This window comes from Sphaeramia orbicularis, chromosome 8, assembly GCF_902148855.1.
Source record: "Sphaeramia orbicularis chromosome 8, fSphaOr1.1, whole genome shotgun sequence".
Classification (NCBI taxonomy): domain Eukaryota; kingdom Metazoa; phylum Chordata; class Actinopteri; order Kurtiformes; family Apogonidae; genus Sphaeramia; species Sphaeramia orbicularis.
The window spans coordinates 35,509,809-35,532,997 of NC_043964.1; the positions used below are offsets into that span (position 1 = coordinate 35,509,809).

Sequence of the window (23,189 nt, forward strand, 5' to 3'; positions counted from 1 at the left end):
CCTTGAATAAGTTCATGTTATATTATGCACTTAAACATTAGATAATGGAAAATGCAACTGATATGTCCTAATGCTGTCGCAGCCCAATAAAAGCCCCTCACTTTAAAGGAGATCACAGCCAGATGGCATTAAGTTTCCACTCAGCGTGGCCTTAAGCCTGTCCTCTAGCGCTTTAGACCAGGGGTATCAAACATGTGGTCCGCAGGTCAAAACCGGCCCACCAAAGGTTCCAATCCAGTCCACAGGATGAATTTGTAAAGTGCAGAAATGACAGGAGCAGTTCAGGTGCAACATACAAACCAATATCATCTCAAGTAAAATAATAGCATAATAACCTATAAATGATGACAACTCCAAATTTTCTTCTTGGTTTAATGTGAAAAAAATTTACATCATAGTAGTCAGTGGGCCGATGACGTTTTTTTTGTGTTAGTTGGTTGTGGAGGGTCTTGGTGACTACAAATTTGCAAGCGGAATACATCAATGAGGTTTAAAAATATCAAAATATATAATGTTCTACCTTTTTAAAGTAGATATTGATGCACCTCGACTAAATACACATGAGCACACAGCGTCAACTTTGCTAGCGGCCGTCATCTTTCTCCTTCCTAAATCGGTCTGAGTAAGAAGCTCTGTGATTGGTCCGAATACATTGCAGCCAATCAGAGCCCGTATCAGAACTCATTGCAAACATGGCGTCCAATGTATTTTGTCTATAAATAATGACAACTCCAAATGGTTTTTGTTTTAGTGCAACAAAACCTCATTAAATTATAAAAATATTTACATTAACAATAAAATGTTAATAACCTGAACAAATATGAACCTGAACTGTCTAAAGAAAATTAAGTGTAATTTTAACAATATTTTACCTGACACTAAATATGTTGTGCCTTAGTAGACCCAAACTATAATGTACATTGATAAATGATAAGTTGAGGCATAATATTGTTAAAACTGCACTTATTTTTCATAAGAAATTTCAGGGTTTTCAGGTTACTCACTTCTTTTTTGTTTGGATAGTTTTTAAATTAGCTATTTTTTTGCACTGTAACAAAGAGAAAAATTTGGAGTTGTCATTATTTATAGGCTATTACGCTGTTATTTTACTGGTCCAGAGGTCAAACTGGGCTGAATGTGGCCTCTGACACACAATGAGTTTGTCATCCCTGCTTTAGACAAATAGAACAGCAGAGGGGTTTGAATGTACTCCTAACTACACCAAAGAGACATAATACTACTCTGTTGACTTCAAAGTCCCGTCTTCCTTTTCAGATATTGTCACCTCTGCCGTCAGTGGAAGGATATACATCTGAATGTCTTTTCCCCTTCAGAGTCACAGCTCATATCCTTTCTCTGTGTTCTGGCAAGAAAGCAGCCGGAGAAGGAAAGACAAACACTTCTATTCATCAAAACATTTCTATTTGCCCTTCCTCGCAGGCAGAGCAAGTAAATGTATTGTTTGGAATGTTTTTTTTTTTTTTTTTTTTTTAAAGCAGTATAAAAATATTAAAAAAAACTAAATGATAAGAGTTTTTCTTAAGGTCTTTTTAGCACAAAAGACTCCAGCTTCGTTCATAAGCCAGATAAATAAGGGAATAAATATTCCGGATCTAGCTGACATCCTGATGTTTTCATTCTCAGTGGTCAGCATCGGTGACATCCTCAACGTTGTCAATCTCATCTAGGTGGTCATCTTGGACAGCGTGGTTGTCATGGTTACCGTGGTCACTGCTGGACTGTGCATCGTGATTCAGTTGTGCATATTCCACAGATCCCTGCTGAGAGTGGAAAGTTGGGTGCACAAATTGTACAAGATCTAATGTGAACTTGGTTACTGAAACAGACATTTCATACCTGGATCAGCCTGTATGACTAAATGAAGGTTTATTGTTGACTATCTCTGGCTACATCATCTCTGTCGGGTGGAAACCTCTTAAGTCCAGTTTGGTCTTTCTTTTTTGTCAGAAAACAATTCTGTTGGTCAGTCTTAATATTTAACCAATGAAAAGTGTTGAAAACAGCTCATGACTTGTAACGGATATAGTTGCAGGTCATCAAGTTGCTATGGCAACGCGGTGACCATTATATTTTAGATTTTTGGGGTTAATTTTATTTTGCACATTAGTATAAATATCTGATTTGTTGTAACTTAAGTTGGTATTTTGTAAAGTCAAATAAGTATTTTGTATTAAGTTAAGTTCATCATGGTCAAAGTAAGTCACATGACCCTCGACATGAAAGTGAAGTACAATGCATGACAGAAGGACAGATCTGGCGGGTCAGAGCAGAGAGCTTTACACCCCATCCTGTTTTTCTGTTGGTTATCCAGGTGAACATTGAATGAAATGACTTTTAATTTATGTTAACAGAAACCTGTTTGTTGTGAAATTTAAGTAAAACCTTGTTTCATTTTCTTGTTTGTATTTAGTTTTCACAGTGTACCATTGCATTATCTTCTGTGAAGAATAAACTTGTTGTGGACATCAGTAAGAAGCGTGGACACATTCATTAACCAGTAGTAATATGACTACACCCCTTAACTCCATTCATTTATTTAGAATATACATCGTTTTTCCAGTTTCCTGAAAAATAATTGTTTTGGACATAAGAGGTTTCTGCCCGACAGTGATGATATATTTATTGGATAAGAATGCTGTTATTTAATAAATTTCCGGTATAGAGTATGAAACTGACATAATGCACTAAGTGTTTATGGATACCAACTTGTATATATGTATATGTGTATATATATATATATATATATATATATATATATATATATATATATATATATATATATATATATATATATATATATATATATGTATATATATTTATACAGGGTGGGGAAGCAAAATTTACAATGAACATTTAGTTGTTTTTTCTCAGCAGGCACTACGTCAATTGTTTCGAAACCCTACATAAATTGATGTCATAATCATACCTAACACTATTATCCATACCTTTTCAGAAACTTTTGCCCATATGAGTTATCAGGAAAGCAAATGTCAAAGAGTGTGTGATTTGCTGAATGCACTCGTCACACCAAAGGAGATTTCAAAAATAGTTGGAGTGTCCATAAAGACTGTTTATAATGGAAAGAAGAGAATGACTATGAGCAAAACTATTACGAGAAAGTCTGGAAGATACTATTAAAGAAGAATGGGAGAAGTTGTCACCCGAATATTTGAAGAACACTTGCGCAAGTTTCAGGAAGCGTGTGAAGGCAGTTACTGAGAAAGAAGGAGGACACATAGAATAAAAACATTTTCTATTATGTAAATTTTCTTGTGGCAAATAAATTCTCATGACTTTCAATAAACTAATTGGTCATACACTGTCTTTCAATCCCTGCCGCAGAATATTGTAAATTTTGCTTCCCCACCCTGTATATATATATATATATATATATATATATATATATATATATATATATATATATATATATGCCAGCCTTCCACTGATACCTTTTGGTTAGACAAAGCAAATTATGGATTTTTAATTGTAGTATAATACATTGTGTTACCTGTCTACAAACAATACACAGGGTTTCCACTTATTGTACTCTGTCTGTCCATGAGAGGTCTCTCTAAGCAAAGACACAACACGTTCATGGGTATGTGAGTGCACATTTTTTCATTTGTGTGTGCATGTGCTGGGTTTATGTGCGTGTGAAGATGTCTGATTGTGTTTCCACTTACACCATCGGTTTGTTCCGGAACACCTGCAAAAACAAAACCAGAGGGAAAAGTCAGGATTAAAGATGGGCTTGCACAGTCATCATCGCTCGGATGAGTCGCTCCCAGGAAACCAGACGCTTATCATCTCACACACATTCACAGCAGAGTGTTCCTTTTTGTTTGGGTTTCACTTCTGTTTAGTTTCAGTTTAATCTTTATTTTGAAAAACTCACTAGTCTTAGCTTAATTTGCAATTAGCTTCAGTGTTATGTTTTAATTTTTGGGGTATTATGAGGAAAGCACTGATTTACAGAGGCTTAAAGTGGAAGGATGATGGAATAACATAAAATATATGAACAAAACCAGTGGTAGCTTAAGGAAATATTTGAACCATTAACACTGTGAAAAACAATGCAGATTCTACTGGAAAATCTATCCGATTTGGGCTTTTGTTGCATTGTTCATTATTGTTTATATTTAGCTTTCATTTATCTAAAAACTGTTGTTTTGATTTTAATTTCAGTTGAAGTAACTGCTGGTTTTGGTTTTAATCTTAGTTTCCCTTAACTATACTGTTGTCCATAGAGTTGGAAATATATATTTTTTTACCACTTCTCATAAAATTCTGTGACAATGTGATTTATTCTTGACATATAAAGTACAAATTGGACTCATTACGTAATCATTGCATCAGGTCAAATGTGATTCCTGATCTGCATAAATAAAAGGAAGAATTTATCTGAAAACAAAATTATTTCAGCTTTAAGGACAACAGCGTATAATAAGCTTCCACCTACGTGTGAATAAATATCAATAAGGTCAGTTATTGGACAGTTATTAGAGTAAAAACACATGCTAGATGCTATATCTGTCTGCTTTACCTCAGCTTCATCATTGTCTGACGCCAATATGGCTGACATTTAGGCGGTTTGGAGCCAATGAGCAAACAATGGACAAGCGTTTCCCCAAGTGAATCAAACAATGGGGCATGTTGCTGACTTAGTCTTAACGGATGTACATACTGTTTGGCTCTGATTGTTAGAACAGGAAGTTCTCTTTGACGAAAGCAGGACGTGGACACCTGGCGGCTGGGCCTTCTGTTTTAATGGGACATTCTTTCACTAACAATGCTGATGTTTACAGTAAGTGCTGAACCTGTTTCCTGGCGCTTTTTTTCAAATACCAGAGATTGACCTGATTTCTCTAGATGTGTAATTTAAGAGAGGATCGAAATAGAAGACGTTAGTCGTACCATGCTTGGAGTTCCTCACTTCGCTGTACACTGTGTCTGTGCCCTTTGTTACTGGAGCTGCAAAATTTTCAGACACAGTTTATGTGGTGACAAAGGCTGACATTTTATTTTGCAATTTTATAATCTTATTACGGTCAGAGCACTGAAAAAATGATGAATGGTGGGTGACTTACCTCTGGTAGGATCAGCCTGTTTAGTCTGAACTTCTGTGTACTGTGGTTCCAGCTTTTCTGGAGACGTTACACTATTCTGGTCATCCGACTCTACAGCACAGTACATTGACAAAGGAATATTTTATTGCACTGCATTTACTTGAGTCCAAAAAAGGGCTAGAAATCTATAGTACTTAGGACGATATTCATATAACGGTAGGGAATTTATATAGATAATGTCACAAATAGACACCAAACACTAGAGAACTACACAAAAAAGCCTAATATGGACTTAATATGGACGTAATATGGACCAAACACTAGAGAACTACACAAAAAAGCCTAATATGGACTTGTTTTCTTCCACTTTACAACTGTGCTCTGTTAGTGATTAAAAACTATAATTTAAAAAAATTAATCAGTAGGTCACAACTTGTCTCTTCATTACCAAGAATCTGTGCACAGTACTTTAATTAAATCCTAATCCTAGTAAAATCATCAGCGACTAAAAATTGCACTGAAATAATTGTATCCCAGATTCACTGTTTGCATAAAATACACTACAACACAACTAAGCATTTTTTAAAAAATATGTTATATATAATGTGAAGGTTATTGTATAGTGGCCAACAAGGGCCAAACACATTGCATCAGCCCAATGCGTCTCAGTTAGAGAAAACAGCTGCAAGTACAGAAATAATGCAAATTCACAATCTCAAACACAAGTCTAAACGAGGTACAAAAAGAGGAGTGTGATGCAAATGAAACTAAAAAAGCACTCGGAGAGCGCAGACCTCTGCCAAGGCAGATCAGCCCCTCCCCCAAATCTCCACCAAAATGTAATCATTTGTTCCAACAGAACATTTTCTGAAAATTTCATCAAAATCCTTCCATAACTTTTTGAGTTATCTTGCTGACAGACAGACAAACAAAAAAAAAAAATCCCCCACCCCCGATCACCACCAAAATTTAATCATTTGTTCCTTGTGCCAGTATCAACATTTCCTGAAAATTTCATCCAAATACGTCCAAAACTTTTTGTATTATCTTACAAACAGTCAGACGAACAAACAAACAGACAAACCCCGATGAAAACATAACCTCCGCTGTTCCTTGGCGGAGGTAAAATTTTGCCGCAAGACACAAAAACAAATGCATACTCATCAAATGCTCTGCAAATAGAGAAACGGTGCAAAGCACAAAACAATTCAAACCAAGAAAACATCTGCAACTAGAAAAGCACTCAGACAGCGCAGACATCCGCCAAGGTAGATAACCCCCCGATCACCACCAAAATTTAATCATTTTGCTCCTTTTGCCAGTATCAGCATTTCCTGAAAATTTCATCCAAATCCGTCCATAACTTTTTGAGTTATCTTTCTAACAAACAGACAGACAAACAAACCCCAAAAAAAACATAACCTCCACTGTTTCACTTGGCGGTGGTAACAAAAAACATTGCATAACCAGTCACTACAATGGAAGTGCTCCAAACCTGTAGGGGGTACTGTCATCAGAACAGTTCAATGCAGAAACACACAGGATAGAGGGAGAGATGGAGAACAGCTGACTGACAGTGTTTCAAACAAATTGAAGTTACGGCATAGTGTGGTAATGTGACTTTTATTTGATTCTATTTGACACTAGTCTGTTGTCTGTAAACGCTGGCTGGCTGCAGGTTTGGAGCACTATCGTTGAAGTGACTGGTTATGCAGCATTTTTCATTTGATGATTATGCATTTGTTTTTGTTTCTTGCAGCGCATTCCTTCATTTGCACTATGTTTCTCTTTTTGTACCTTGTTTATACTTGTATTTGAATTTGTGAATCGTTTCTTTACTTGCAGCTGTTTTCTCAAACTGAGATGCATTGGGCCGTTAAAATGTGTTTGGCCCTTGTCGGCCACCATATTATTGTTGTAACATTTAATTTGAATATTATTTTATTTCCAAATCATTAATTTTTGTTTATTATATTGACATTTATTTATGTTGTAATTTACATATTATTTAATTAATTATTTAGTCAGTTTATATTATATATTCTTTTATTATGTTTCTCTTGCCTTTTCTTAATATTTTGGTTCCTCTTTATTGGTTGTAGTACGACCCGTTTTGGGGTGACACTAGAGTTAAGTCCGTGATGGAGCGCGAGCAGGGGTTGTCATGCTGAGCTGCTGCTAATAAAGCATGCTGAAACTGTCCTGCCGTTTGGTGCCGTTTATTAGCACGGAAGACAACAAAACATATCAACATCAGAATACCACTGTAACCCGCATTACCCACAGCCCCGGAGACCCAAACAAGATATCAGGGTTACACTGTCATTGAAAACCAGTGTGGAATACATTAAGCAATGAACCAACACGTTTGGGGGTCTTTTTGTGACATCTATTGATGATAAAACTATTAAAACCTGCTTAAATAATGTAAACACTTCTTAAATATTTCTTACCAGAGCCTGATACATGTTCACTCCAAACACTCTTTCCCATCATGCCTGGAGTTACTGCACAGAGGGCACAAAAACATCACCTCAGTTGTCAAGTACGTTCAATCAGTCTACGCCACTGTTTTTGCATTTTTTTCCCATGCCCCTGTTCCTCCATGTCTTACCATTGGCGATATTGTTGACTTCTGCTTGGGTGAGGCTCAGACGCTCTGTTTTGGTGCTGGCTGACTTGCTGAGACGAGGTGGACACAAAACACAAAAAGCTTTTTATAACAGGAAGTTCTCAGGGCGTTACCTTAATGCCCTCTGTAGTTGGTTCTTACTTTGACTTTAAAACACTGATCTGTGAAAAAAAATGATAAAAAAAAAATAAAAGAGGAATGTGGTTACTCACACTGACAGCTCAGCAGTTCCTTTTCTCTTGAAATGAAGAAGACGTTTTCTGAAGGCGATGACGAGGATCAAGGCCAGTATGAGCAGGATGCAGAAGACTGCAATAAGACCTTTTTTCCAACCAGCCAACTTCACTGTAAGATGTATACAAGTCAGAGAAGAATTGCTTTAAGTAGTCCAACTACAGATAGTTTGGAAAATATCACATCTCAGCAGGTTATTATTCGAGACTCAAGTATCCAGGTTTGACCGTAGACGAATTCCACATGGATTCTATAGATAATAGCTCATTACTGACCTTCACCATTTTATGTATTTATGTATGATTCATTTTATTTTTTGAGCAAAATTCTGTATTGAATGATATATTATTATTGATCATAAGCTTCTAAAATGTCACAAACAAAAGTCTCAGTAGGTTGATTAATGTTATCAAAAGTTAATAAAGTCATAGGTACAAATCACCTTAGTGTTATACAACATTTTGGTACATTAATAACAGCAGTCAACCTCAAATCTTCAAAGTGCCATTATTCAAAGAGTTTATTCCACAAATATTTAGGCATTTAGACCTCTTACCTTCATACAGGAAAAATATTTTAAATAAATCTGATGGAAGAAAAGTCAAATTTGAAGGGGACTTAAAGAAATACAATATAATATTCAAAGTAATGTTATTGATTGTATAATCTAACAACAATGAACCATTTATATCTATAGTGAGCAGGTCGTCTTACACCATGTTGCACTGCCATGTTTGTAGTTCAGAATGGACTTTTTCTGTCTTTTTTTTATGGTGGATGACATCCAGCATTATTTTTGTTAAACCCAATCAAACCAAACCCAAGTCATGGCCAGAACCATATACATGAGGAGAAAACTGAAAATTAGCAATAAAAATTTGTCACCAGGTGTCTCTTCCCCTTATTATCTTGCTAAGCTAACATTGCATTAGCCACATCCCATAATATCCTGAATGCGAAACGATATTTGTACCCTGAAACAATAGTATATTTGAAGGTGGGTAGTATATGTACAGCTAATTTCAACATACATTCTTTGGTTGAGTCCTGAACAGTTTTGGTACATAGACAGACTACTAAAGTTAGCTAGCTAGCTCTGCTAATGTGTGCTGATAAAAAGTTTAACAGGAAGTGTTGCATTGCAGAATTTAAATACTGCCCCAGCTAAAATAACAAAAAATAAAAAATAAATTTAGACATGAGTGAAAAGGGTTAAATCTGAGTAAGAGATAAAACATCAAATCATGAAATTGAGCTTAATAAATAAATCAGAGAATGCGCAGGTTGTTTAGTGCAGGTGTGGTTTTGACTGGTCTTGACATATAATCCTGAATCCTATTTGAACAAGACAAGAGTGAGTAAAAATGAGGTTAAATCTGAGATGAGATGAAGACCTTCTACTACAACCCTACCATCACATATTATGTTTAAGCAGAAAAATTGTCCACTGCTATCCCCTTGACTAAAAACATTTCTCTAATGAGGAGCTTGAGCCAACATAAATGAAGCTGACATGAATGCAGAGTGTTACAATCTACAGGATGTGACCTGATGCAATAATATGAGGTGATGGTGATAAAATGTATTAGTCGAAACATGATTTATATTACATTTCTGTACGTCTATATCATGCTTTTTACATTATTGATCTACTGCACATGCACATAACTGCGGTACACCTTCCTGTTAATACTTTTCCACTTGAGTGCAGAAAGGAGCAAACGACTGCTAATTTAGTAACGTGAACTTATCAGGGGTTAGCAGAACACAGGTGTCAGCAACTGTCACCAGAAAGCGAAACTGGATTTAATCAGATATAAGTGAAAATCCCCTAGAAACGAAAAGAGGAAGTACTGGCGGGAACAGTATCCCAATGTAACTTGCTGTATTTCCACATGTATTCAGACCCTTGCTTGGGTGCTTACCAAGTGGACTGCGTTCCACTAAGCTTGGTTCTCTAAAGACCTTTGTTCAATAAACGAGTGTGTTTACTAGAAGAACGGCTTTTTCTTGACTCTCTTTGAATTTCATCAACGGACTCGGGGGAAGACAAGGGTGTCTTTGACAATGGAAATTGCTTAAACTCGAAGACTGCCCCTTTTTATGTATTTGGCTGTAACCATTCAGCCTGAGCAGACTTTCCTGTATCTGTCATGTTTAACATTTTTCTTAATAATAATAATAATAATAATAATGGATTGGATTTATATAGCACCTTCCTAGACACCCAAAGCGCTTTACATTATTGACCCATTATTCATTCGCACTCACATTCTCCCTCTGGTGGTGGTAAACTACATCTGTAGCCACAGCTGCCCTGGGGCAGACTGACAGAAGCGTGGCTGCCATTTTGCGCCTACAGCCCCTCCGACCACCACCAAACATTCATACACCAGTGTGGGTGGCACTGGAGGCAAGGAGGGTGAAGTGTCTTGCCCAAGGACACAACAGACTGACTAGGACAGAGCGGGATTCGAACTGCCAACCCTTCGGTTATTGGACGACCCGCTCTACCAACTGAGCCATGGCCGCCCCAGTGTCTTCCAGTGTATTAGTACTTCATAATCTATGTGATGTTTTATTATGTTGGTCATTTGTCCAGATGGAAATTAGCTTCTCTGTTAAACCTGGTGCATGCATCTTGTTCTTTGCAACTAATGCTGCGTTCCAGGCAACCCGTAACTTGTGTTTTTCCAACCTTCTACTGGTGAAAATGCACTGGAATGGCAGTGAAACCTGTGACTTCCCACCCGTGAACTCATTCTAGATCGATGTACTCCCAGTTCCGAGCTCTGACGTCACGTAGCAATGGCAGCCCCCATGGACGCGGTGTTTATGCAAATTGTTTATTAAAACAAGGTATTACTCTGACATTATTTATCCACAAATGTTCTGCATAATCACCAGCTACTGTAGCGTTAGCTAGTTTTCAGTCCATTGAGTGCAAGAATAAATTAATACCGAATACGTATCCAAATAACATTAAAAAAAAAAAAAAAAGGTATAACAGGTTCTCTTGCCTTATGTACCGTTTTTACTCCTCTGTTTCCCTCAAATAAGCAAGGAACAAGCACCTTTGGCGATAGAAATGATTGTAAATGAGCATAACGTATGCTCCACCATGCTCGTTTGTTTACATCTTGCTACCACAATTCCTTGCACTCAGGCAGTTTGGCGTGACTTGCCTGGACGTTACAAAGTTGTGAGTCATGGTTTGAAGTCATGACTTAGGGGCTCAAAAACCGGCCTGGAATGCAACATAATGCCAATACACACTGTCCTATAACTAAATAAATAAATACAAATAAATAAATAAATACCACCCAAACTCAAATATAAACAGAAAAGAATACACACCTCCAATCTTGACAGTAGCACTCTGTTTGGATTCACTGGCCTGGTTGTTGCTCACACAGTAGTATCCCCCTCTGTGCGCTCCTTGGACATTGTTAATAACATGGGCGGCTTTCAGTTTTGGGGAGCTCTGGGAAGAGAGAGCCTCTTTGGTCTCGGTGTGGTACCATGTGAAAGTGATGGGAGGTGTTCCCTTCAAAACACTGCAGTAAAGTGTTACATCTTGGCCTTCAGAGATCTCATCAATGTTGGGGACGGTGGTCAACAGAGGCACTGACACAGGCTCTGCAAAAAGGAAAATCATTACAATTTGCAGTGTTTTGCGTTAATATGAATAATAATTAATATTATAATGAATATGAATAATATAAATATCATCATCATTTTAAACACACCGATGATTTTAGTCGATCGTAGCAGCTGCTGCCCTGATATCACCGGTGGATTGCCTTGTTTGTTTTTTGCGTGACATAAAAAGCGGTTCAGGTCAGAACTGCTGGTGATAGCTGAGGTGTTGAAGATGGCCCGTTCTCCTGTGTTGTTCAGCACCTTCCTCTCAGGCAGTCTGCCAGGCCCATGGAGGGTGTATTCAATAGGCAGAGTCCCACTGTCACTGTGACACAGCAGCTGGAAGGGTTTTCCCAGCACCAGCATATGTCCCACCACACTCAACACAGGTTTGGAAACAGGAACTGCAGACGAGAGAGAGGATACAAGTCCATGAAGAGCAGGATACAAAGAAGAATACTTTCGGCTATACGTGAAGGTGGCATTGTGCTAGAAGTGGGTTGTTTGTTGATGTGAGCTAAAGCCTCCTACATACTCCGCAAAAACAGAGAAATTCCTTCACACTCGCCCTGGTTTGGGATGTCTCGCAGCTTGTTCATGACGCATCGTCCCAGTAGAACTATTTTCTCATGCAGTCTTTAAGAACTGTTGTGTGATTGGTCAGAAATTCAAAGTAGGTTATTGTTTGTTATTGTTTGTATTGTTGATATGTTCTTGTGAGGGTCTTTGCCACCTTCTTCTTTCTTGTCCCACCCCATGTCAGGTCCAGCACTGAAATGTGGTTCAACAAAACTCATAAAAAAAGAGTAGAATATCAAGGGGAGCCTCATATACTTTATGAATTTCCCTTAGCAAAGCAAATTTGTTCAGCACCAAAAGGCAGCCAGACTACCGTTCTGCTGTTATGATGCTGGACAAGACAAGTCAAAAAAAAAAAAAAAAAATTAAAAAAAAAAAATTCGAAGTAGGCATGGCTAGTGCAGAAGAGCGGGGGACCTTGCAGGTGTTTGGCACTTGAGTTTTAAGTATGAAATGTCCAGGCCAGAACTAACTGTGTTCCTGTTCTTGCCACCTCAAGAAAACAAACAAATTTCTCTGTTCTTGCTGAGTATGAAGAAGATTTAAATCATTTCAAAGCTTACAAGTGTTGAGCGAACGCAAACCTCCATCAAGCACCCCGAATGGTGTGCATATGTGGATCGACTTTTTCTTTTTAAATTAAACAGTTTCAAGGTTGTTCCATACAGCAGAAAAAGCTGAAGCTTGGTACCAGTCATGTTTATGTCAAATTATATTAAATTCCAATCAATATTTGTTGAATTGTAATGAAAAATGTGTCGTAAATGGGATTTTCAATGTTAAATTGAAATGTCCACAGAGTCCACATTCCACAGTGGATGTGGACAATTTTGTGCCAGATACAAGATATTGTGATAAACTATGGGTGGATCAAATTGGTGGCTAATCGGAGTCGTTTTAAAATTTTTATGAATTTTTGAAAATTGCTCAATGATGAGAGATAGGAAAATTTGAGATTTTGTGACCTTGCTGTGACCTTGAACTTTGGCCTACTTGGCCCAAAATTTAATGGGTTCGTCCCAGGGCCTAGGCCTAGGTGTGAGTAAAATTTTGTAAAGATGGTTGGAATAGTTGATGTAAAGATGGTTTTCTCTCTTCTGCCTTCATCATCATCATCACTCACTTATCCTCAACTGCCTCCATGTGTCTCCCCCTACTCCCCCCTTCTCCCCCTCTCCCACAGTCTCTATCTCTATCTCTATCGCCCTCTCTTTTTCTCTTTCTTTACCCTCTCTCTTTAACCCCAACTGGTCAAGGCAGATAGCCATCCTCCAGGAGTCTGGGTCTGCTCGAGGTTTCTGCTGTTAAAGGGAAGTTTTTCCTTCCACTGTCACAGTCACAAGTGTTTGCTCCTGGAGGATTCTGTTGGGTTTCTGTAAATTGGCTTAGAGTCTGGTTTTGACCAACTCTATATATAAAGTGTCATGAGATAACTTTTTTTGTTGTGATCTGGCGCTATATAAATAAAATTTGATTGATTGAGTGATTTGATTGGTTTTCCCCTGTAAGTCGCTTTGGAAAAAAGCGTCTGCCAAATGCATAAACATAAACATAATAGCTTTCCCGTAAAGCTGCAAACAAACAAACAAACAAACACGCAAACAAACAAACATACACACAAAGGAAGGTGATCACAATATCTCCTGGCGGAGGTAATAATTGATGTCTGTAACAACTGTACACTTAATCCTAAGAAGAAAACTCAATAGTCCCCACCGGTTCTTCAGTGACAACAGTAATCCAACACGAGCTACTATTGACTTAGAATTGGAGCCCACTATCACCAACAAACTTCTGGCTCTCAGCACATCATAGACTTCAGCAAAAATATCATGTAAGCACATATGCACTAACTGTAAATCAATAACAGCACAGCAGGACTTCTTTTAAACGTTCAATAAACAATCATGTACAAATGTCAATAAACAATCATGCACAAATGTTACATATTGAACCTTTAAAAGAAATGATGCCCATTTGCTAATGACAAGGTGGAAGCTCTGATACACTGAACATCCCTAAGTGCAGTCTGTAGTGGAGTCCATGTTGTGCTGGGAGTCATTTATTGACAGATTCCATTTCTAAGCTAATAGTAGTTAGTGCAGAATAGAAGCACTGAAGTACTCAGCATTAAACACAAATACCTTCCAATATCCCAGTAGTAAGGCAGTTCAGATACCTTGGTGTTGATATTTCCCCCTCCATATTTCACATAGCATCATATAACTTTCAAAATATATATAATCAAACTGAGAAGGATATTGGACACTGGTCAAAACTATCAAATTCTCTTCAAGCTCGTGTATCAATTGTCAAAATGGATGTACTCCCCTGCATACATTTTTTATCCTTCTATGATTCCACTTGCACCTCCAAATGATTACTGGGAAAAACTACATTCTCTCATATCCAAATTTGTATGGAATGGGAAAAGAGTGTGTTTGAAGCTAAAGACCCTTCAGTGAGATAAGACAGGGAGGACTGGCCTTACCAAACTTCAAGATATACTTTTGGTCTTTTGTGCTTCGACCTTTGTCTGTATGGTTTGATCCTGATGTCTCTGCCTCCTGGAGACCAATTGAGGAAAATCTTTCTCAACCCTACAGACTTCAAAACTTGGTGTATTCTAACATACCACCTAAAGAAGCCAGATCATGCCCAGGCCCTATCATTTCTTACTTGCTTAGAATTAAACTCACTGCATTGAAATATGCTGATGCAGATCTAAAGTGGCACAAGCATTCTCCTATATTTAATAATTATTCCCTTCTTATTAACAAAACACCTTTTTGTTTCCCTTCGTGGAGAAATAGGGGAGTTAATGTTTTTAAAGATCTGTTTAATGATGATGGTTTATGAGCTTTTAATGATTTACAAATTTTAGTGGGAAAATCTGATACAAGTCCTCTACGTAGAAATGTTTGTAACCTACTATCATAAATATAAGTAAAAATGGTGACTAAAAAAGTGATCGCTACATGTCATATTACATATTGTACCTTTCCCTTCCATTTCTTACATGTTGAATCTTCTTACCACCTCTTTTCGGGCATGTAAATGAAACTATTGTGCTGTTCTTCTGTCTATGATTGTGTTGATTGTTGATTTTGTATTATTTTTCATGTTTTGCTTGTTCATATATATTGTTAAATTTCATTGCATGCTCAAAATAAATCACTAATTGTAATTCTGTACATGTATGATGACTTACCTTTAGCTTTAATAACAAGTGTTTGGCTTTCTTTTACAAAACTGTGTCCAAGTGATGAAGCCTGGATTTTACAGGTGTAGTTGCCATGTCCGTTGGGTTGAGCCAGGCCAGTATACGTTGCTTCATTGCTGATTTTTAATTTATCTTTGTAGATGGCAAATTGCAGAGTTTCATTTCTGATCCTCTCGGGAACGTAAATGGACACAGAGCAGGTTAGTTTAAACCGGTCTCCTTCAAATATATTCGTGGGCTCCAAGGTGAGGTGCGGCTTTGAAAACAGCTCTGTTGAGGTGGAACAGCAAAAGTTAAGCATGAAACTACTTGCGTACAGTACGTTTTTGCAGTTCATGAGAATATTTAGTTCTTACCACTGACTGAGATTGCTTGATAGGTTTCCTTCTGCACATTGTTCCACTCTGCTTTGCAAACAAGCTCCCCAGTGTCATGCTCTTGTGCTGTGAATCGATGACTGAGGCTGATTTCGGCTTTTTTGAGGACCGTCTTGTCCTTGATCAGGAATACCTCAACGTCCCTTAGTGCACTAACAACTTTACAGACGACCTCAATAATATCCCCCTCATAGACTTTTGAGGAGGGCAGGATGTTCATGATGGGGGAAATGTACAATGCTGCAAAAAACCAAATGAAGACAGTCAATTACATATGCTGATTACAGCTGTTCAAGTATCTAGGTCAGGGGTGTCAAACTCATTTAGTTCAGGGGCCACATTCAGGCAAGTTTGACCCCAAGTGGGCTGGACCAGTGAAATAATAACATAATAATCCATAAATAATGTCAGCTCCAAACTTTCTTTTATGTCTTTTGAGTGAAAAAGGTCAAAAATTACATCATGAAAATGTTTACATCTACAAACTATCCTTTTGAAACAATGTGAAATACATAAATAAACTAAAATTTCTTAAGAAAAAAAGGTGCAATTTTTACAATATTATGCTTCAGTTTAGAGCTGCAACCGATTAATCGATTAGGTGCTTGAAGCGAATGCAAAAATTCACGATTCGATGAATCACCTCGAATTGATTGAAGGGAAATATTTATTGCAGTTTTCCCGAAATGAAGCTTCTTTGTGCGTCACAAAAAGCGTCCGTGTGAAACACAACAGCGGAACCAATGTTTAACAGCAGAGAAGTGAAGGAAACAAAGCTTTGATTCAGGAGAATTGTGGTTGAATGATTTTTTTGGATCACTTCGAGTCGATTAATCGGTTGCAGCTCCACTTCAGTTTATCATGTACATTAAAACTTACGGATCACAGCTGATCTACAAATACACAAAACATTTCGTAACAGACATAATATTTTAAAATTGCACTTCTTAACACATTTCAGGTTGTTCACATTTCTTCAGGTTATTCATGGTTTTTGAGAAATGATAGTTTATTTTTAGTGTAAATACAGTAAAATTACGTGAAAATATTTACATTTTCAAAGAGAAAATTTGGAGTTGCCATTATTTATAGGTTATTATGACAGTATTTTACTGACCTGACCCAGTTTAAATTGAACTGGTCTGAATGATTACTCTCAAAAATAGAGGTACGAGATCAGAACATTTATGTACCTATAAGTACATTTTTTAAGAATGTTCTCTCAAAAGTACAATATTGGTCTTTAGGAGGCCAGAAGTGCACCTTTAGACTATCAAAAAGGGTCCAAAGTTATGTAAAGTACAAATTTGTACTATAAGGTACCCTGCAGCATTAAAAAAATGTGTGTAGACCATGAGAATAGGCTATAGGCTAGGAGAACTGAACAGTAGGCCTAATTATAGTTCAAACATTAGGCTTAGCGCATTATTTATTATATATCATACTGTAATTACTCTATATTTAATAATAATTTGTGTTTTAATTTAATGGCCCAATTAGCTCAATGATAATAGCCTAACAATTTATTTAGCTTATTAGAACCTCTGATTATTGCCATAGTCTCTGTTTTATCAAGTTTTCATTCACACCTCCATGTCTTGATGTCGTAGCTTGCTTATGCCGTTTTTTTTTTTTTTTTTTTTTTCTCTCAATTAGGCCACCGGTTCAAACTTTAAACATCATGACATTGTCAACTATGTGAGAATTTTCTTTCTATGTAAAGTACTTAAGGTACAAAAATGGACCATTTCGAAAGGGTACAGAAATGTCTCTCAAAAAAGTACACCCCCAGCGACAAGCATTTGTACCCTTTTAGGTACAAGCTGATACCTCTATTTTTGAGAGTGTGGAACTTGAAATAAAATGATTGTTAATACCTTAAGGTAATTTTTGCATTTCACAAATTCATCCACCTGTCGGACTGGACCCTATGATGGGCTGGATTTGGCCCCCGGGCCGCATGTTTGACACCTGTGATCTCGGTCTTGTCTTGGACTAGTTTGTATCTAAGTTAATCACCTCTTACAATCACTTGAATCTCATTGCTGTGGTTGGAGTGCCCAGCGTCAGGAACCAAGGCAATCCCATAGTCACAGTACAGGTGGCTGTCTCCAATGTGTCTCAAAGCCAGTTTGGTCTCTGATGCGTTCCTTTGTGAGACCACCCGCTTGATCTGCTGTGGTTCCCCAGTCCTGAACCTCTGATAAAAGTTGAAGATGAGGGAACCTTTTTCACCTGGAGCGCTGCAGGTGGCTATCACTTCCTCGCTCTCAAAAAGCGTAATCTTATTCAACTGCAGAATGGGCGTCTGTAGGCCTGAGGAGAGAAAAGCGCCGTTTGAGGTGTCTATTGGGAGTCTACTTTGAAAATGTAATCTCGGCTCTAGTCAGAGTTCAGCAAACCTGTGTTTAAAATGAGTGAATCCAAATCCAGCTCTTTTACGCAATTAAAACTAATCTGTGTTTTGTAAATCCAAGAGAAATAGAGTTTAACCCACAAAGACCCAAACATCCACCCTCGACCAAAACCACCTACTGATCTAAAGTGTTTAATACCTGTTTAACCATTAATCCTATCAATACATGCAAATAATTGGTGTAAAATGCAGTTTGTCATCTTTTCATGGTCATCAGATATGACCCATTTGGACGTTCAGAGGCTCTGTAGTTACCGTGGAAACACTGTCATCTTCTACAACATTGATTCACCAGTAAAACCCGTGGAGTTTATGAATGACAGTGGATGGAGATAGTTGATTTAAGCTTAGTTAATGATATATTTTGTTGAAAAAGTCACATTTTCTTCATTTTCTCTTTTCCTGATATTATGACAATAACTTTAATCTGAGCATTTATTAACATCACATGATCAGTGAAATAAATACGGGAAAATACCTGATTTTCATCGAAAAAACACAAAATACAGTGGATGATATTGCAATAAATGGTGATAAATAACTTAAGAAAGGTTAAATAGAGAGAAAAATTCATTTGGGAACTGCCACAAAAGTAACACTGGATCTTTTTGGGTTACGCAACATCGAGATGCAAATCTACAGTAAATAATTTACATACTGTTGGCCCATTTAAGTGCAATATAAGAGATGGTGAAAAATGTTTATGTCATTTGCTCTGTACTCTTAATAAAATGTCAAATTGTATGCCAGCAAGCAAAAATGAGTTCACCTTCTTATTATTCAAGGTCCAACTTAATACTGGATTGCAGTTTAAAGTTCTGGTGCAACATCATTAAATGTGTTCTTGGTTTAGAGCAAAACTAGACTGAGGTTTGATAATAGGTTTATATTGTATCTATTTTCATTTTGAGTATGGTGCAACACACTTTTAAGTTAGATCATGGCTTCAGTGGGATTAGAAATGAATCCTTATTGGTACAACCCAGCATGGAAGTCAAATATTCTGCAATCGTAAAGTTATATTTATAAGCAGAGCCAACTTTAACATCTCCTCAGTGGTGTAAACAACAACTCAACCTGTACTGTAACAAAAACTAGCATTACCTTTGTGGCAATATCTGTTAGTATGCTTTCTCAGTGTTTATTTTCTTACGCACTGAACATGCAAAACCACTGGTGTGCTGTTACTGTCTAATTCAGGGGTGTCAAACTCATTTTAGTTCAGGGGCCACATTGAGCCCAATTTGATCTCCAGTGGGCCAGACCAGTAAAATAACATTATCATAATTTAATTTGACTTTTTTCACTGTTAACATCTACAAAAATCAGAAAAACATGAACAACTGGAAACGTCTTACGAAAAACAACTGCAATTTTAACAATATTCTGCCTCAGATTATCAATTTATCATTAACACATGTGCATTACAATTTACATTACAATTACACAAAACATTTAGTAACAGGTATAATATTGGTAAAATTGCATTTACTTATCTTAAGACATTTCAGGTTATTCACATTTTTTGTAAAATAACAGTTTTTTAATATAAACATTTTCATGTAATTTTACTTTTTTACACTAAAACAAAGAAAATTTGCTGTTTTCTTTATTTATAGGTTTAATATGACAGTATTTTACTGGTCTGATCCACTTGATCTGAATTGAATGAATTGGTTTGAATGTGGAATCTGAATTAAATTGATTTTGACATCCTTGATTGTTAATATCTTCAGTGTAATTTTAGTATTTCACAAATCCATCCCACGGGCCAGATTGGATCCTTTGGCGGGCTGGATTTGGCCGCTGGGCCACATGTTTGACACCTGTGGTCTAATACAGAGGTGTCAAACATGTGGCCCGGGGGCCAAATCCGGCCCGCCAAAGGGTCCTGTCCGGCCCTTGGGATGAATTTGTGAAATGCAAAAATTACACAAAGAAATTAACAATCATTTTTGTTCAGGTTCCACATTCAGACCAATTCAATCTCCAGTGGGCAGGACCAGTAAAATACTATCATAATAACATAGAAATAATGACAACTCCAAATTTTTCTCTTTGTAAATGTAAATATTTTCATGTATTTACACTAAAACGAAGTATAATTTCGCAAAAAATGTGAATAACCTGAACAAATATGAACAACCTGAAATGTCTTAAGAGAAGTAAGTAGAATTTTAACAATATTCTTCCTGTTATTAAATATTTTGTGTATCTGTAGATCCACTGTGACCTGTAAGTTATAATGTACATGTGTAAATGATAAACTGAGGCAGAATATTGTTAAAATTACACTTATTTTTTTTCAGTTTGTTCATGTTATTCACATCTTTTGAGAAGATAGTTTGTAGATGTAAACCTTTTCATAATGTAAATTTACTTTTTTCGCTCTAAAACATGAGAAAAGTTTGGAGTTGACATTATTTATATACTATTATGTTATTATTTTACTGGTTCGGCCCACTTCAGATCAAATTTAGCTGAATGTGGCCCCTGAACTAAAATGGGTTTGACACCCCTGATCTAATACTTATTACCAGTCAAATATTACCAGAGAATAATCTAATTGTCCCATTCATGTCTACATTATGACAAATATTGTACCAGTGTGACCTCCTCAGCTTTACCTGTGACAGTGAGGGTTTTCTCCACGCTGGTTTTGTGCTTTTCTTTGACTGTGACCTGACATTCATAGTTGCCAGAGTCAGCGGCCCTGGCTGGGCCCAGTTCGTATAATACGGTGTCATCCGTGGTCGTAGCGGTGTGAATGGTCACACCGTTACGCCTGAACAGGAAAGTCTGAGTCAAGTGGAGGGAGGTGTCATGGCTGACGCTGGCCTTACAGTGTAGAGTCACCGGTGTCCCACTGTCAACCGTGCTGCTGGGTAGGATCGTAAGGCCAATGGAGTCTATGATGTATGCTTTAGGGTCCACAGACACACACACAGATACACACATATTACATTATGACTTTATCAAAACAGACTTGATATTTAACTAAAGCTAAAACAAACATCAGGTGCTGAGACAGTAATACATTATGAGAATAAAAGTCTATTATTCTCCCAACAATAAAGGTGAAGTGAGGAGGAAGGAGCCGGCAGCCTCCAATCTATTGCACAGCAAGCAGGTGCTGCTGAAGGAAGGAAAAAGCTTCAACAAACAACGTCTGACCCTTTCCTCCCCTTGGGAGAGCCTTGTTGATTTATCCCAGCTTCTGCACTCCTTCAGCAACAACAACAGTGTAACTTGTCTCAACAGCTGCTAAACAATCAGTTAGTCCACATCATGGGCACCAGGCTGTGGAGAGTTTGTGAGAGTCCCAACTGACCTGCCAATAACTAAGTATATATAGAAAGAAACGTGACCTTTTGGAATCTATTGATTTTAAAACTACCAGTTGTTTCTATGGCCACGGTAAGAAGAGAGGAGAGAGGACCAAATCAAAGCTTCATTTATACTCATACTGATGTGCAAAATTACAGTTTCATCTCTGACAGCTAAAAAGAGCTTCAAGGAATCTCACTACAGATGTGAAAATATCACTGAGGCCAATAGTGCATATCACAACGCTAATATCTCGTAAAAATAACTCTTTTTGTCGTGTGAGGTTAAAAATAGGGTTTATGTGTAATACAGTAACCTCAAACTGTCGAAGCATTTGAGAAACCACAAACCTGCACACCAATTATTAAATAAGACTGTCTTATATCATTGTGTAAAGAGTTTAATGAAGCTACTTACATGACTGTCCTGTGGTACACTGCCCTAAGGTTAATGAGAGGGAAGGAAAAGAAAAGGCACAAATGAGAATCAAAAGGTTATATTCAGCTGAAGGAACAATTATTCCTGAAGCAGCGCAACAGTGGGTCCTTACAGAAGTGAAGGAGGCTGGAAAGAAGCAGCAGGAGTCGATTTGGGTGTCTGGAGTCCATCCTGAGTGAAGGTACTGCTGTGAGATTAAGATCCAGCCGCGGAGGATTGACGAGACGGAGGCCAGAAGGGCAAAGAGAAGGACAGGGGAGGAGGGCTAAAGGAAGAGAGAGGTGGAGTGTGTGGAAGACAAACTCTTGGTGGTGGCAGGACAAGGCGAGGGGGGAGTTCCTCATCTTATCATTATCATACACATTACTGGTGCTGCTTGACTGACCAGGAAATCGCTCTCACTTCCTCAGGAACCTACCATTTAGTTTGTAGAGAGATTTCAGCAGCGATCCAAGGAGCTGTACAAATGTTCAAACGTTTTCAGCTTTAAGATAATTAAAAAAGTTTGGGGAATTCATGCATTTGTAATGAAAATGTAGACTATCATGAAAACACAATTTATATTTTCAACTTTTATTTTCTGAGATGACATTCTAGACTATATATAAACTACAAAATGTATTATTACCTCCGCCAGGTAGAATGGTGGAGGTTATGTTTTCATTGGGGTTTGTCTGTCTGTTTGTTTGTCTGTTAGCAAGATAACGCAAAAAGTTAAGGACGGATTTTCAGGAAATTTTCAGTAAATGTTGATACTGGCACAAGGAACAAATGATTAAATTTTAGTGGTGATGGGAGGGGGGGGGGCGACAACGACGACTGTCTGCGCTCTCTGAGGGCTTTTCTAGTCATGACTGTCATTACCAAAAAAAGGTCTCAAAATATTAGAATATTTAATTTTAAGTAAATCACCCCCATTACATCTCAGTAGTGCTACAGGCTGATCACCTCCATGCCAGTCTGTATTCATGTAAAAGGAGCCTCAACCGAGCATTAAACGTGTAAATGATAATAATAATTGATGTATTATAAATCCTTTTTTTATTGATCATTGATTGCTATAAGCTGTGGTCAGCAAAAAAGGATGAAATATATCAGTTTATGTGTAATTAATCTAAAATATATATAAGTTTCACAGTTTTAATCAAATTATGGAAAAAGTTTTTGTTCATGATTCTCTAATTTACATAGACATTGGGAGTGGCTGTGGCTCAGTTGGTAGAGTGGGTCGTCA

At 37.4% G+C, this 23,189-nt stretch overlaps 1 protein-coding gene across 4 annotated transcripts; it reads right to left on the bottom strand.

The window, feature by feature from the left end:
* Nucleotides 1-1,450: 1,450 nt before the first annotated feature.
* pecam1a (platelet and endothelial cell adhesion molecule 1a) lies at nucleotides 1,451-22,222 on the bottom strand. Of its 4 annotated transcripts, XM_030142310.1 has the most exons (16): nucleotides 22,068-22,221; nucleotides 21,935-21,958; nucleotides 20,818-21,111; nucleotides 17,794-18,090; nucleotides 15,754-16,014; nucleotides 15,386-15,667; nucleotides 11,703-11,999; nucleotides 11,311-11,592; nucleotides 7,932-8,064; nucleotides 7,702-7,769; nucleotides 7,541-7,594; nucleotides 5,109-5,198; nucleotides 4,936-4,992; nucleotides 3,705-3,727; nucleotides 3,530-3,592; nucleotides 1,654-1,781 (listed from the first exon to the last, which is right to left on the bottom strand). In XM_030142310.1, the coding sequence occupies exons 1-15, from the start codon at nucleotides 22,123-22,125 to the stop codon at nucleotides 3,560-3,562; spliced, it is 2,253 nt and encodes a 750-aa protein (XP_029998170.1). In that variant the 5' UTR covers nucleotides 22,126-22,221; the 3' UTR covers nucleotides 1,654-1,781; nucleotides 3,530-3,559. The 4 variants fall into 4 exon arrangements, 3 of the variants coding, with proteins under 3 accessions (XP_029998169.1, XP_029998168.1, XP_029998170.1); XM_030142309.1 differs by lacking the exon at nucleotides 3,530-3,592 and having other exon boundaries at nucleotides 1,451-1,778; XM_030142308.1 differs by lacking the exon at nucleotides 3,530-3,592 and having other exon boundaries at nucleotides 1,451-1,781.
* Nucleotides 22,223-23,189: the final 967 nt, after the last annotated feature.

Bases quoted from the DNA above. Each gene is read 5' to 3' on its own strand.
- pecam1a (XM_030142308.1), bottom strand. From the start codon at position 22,125: ATGGACTCCAGACACCCAAATCGACTCCTGCTGCTTCTTTCCAGCCTC. The intron at 16,015-17,793 runs GTGATTAACTTA...GGTTTTTTGCAG, and splicing joins GATTCAAGTGATTGTAAGAG to CATTGTACATTTCCCCCATC. The intron at 5,199-7,540 runs GTAAGAAATATT...ACTGTGCTGTAG, and splicing joins TGAACATGTATCAGGCTCTG to AGTCGGATGACCAGAATAGT.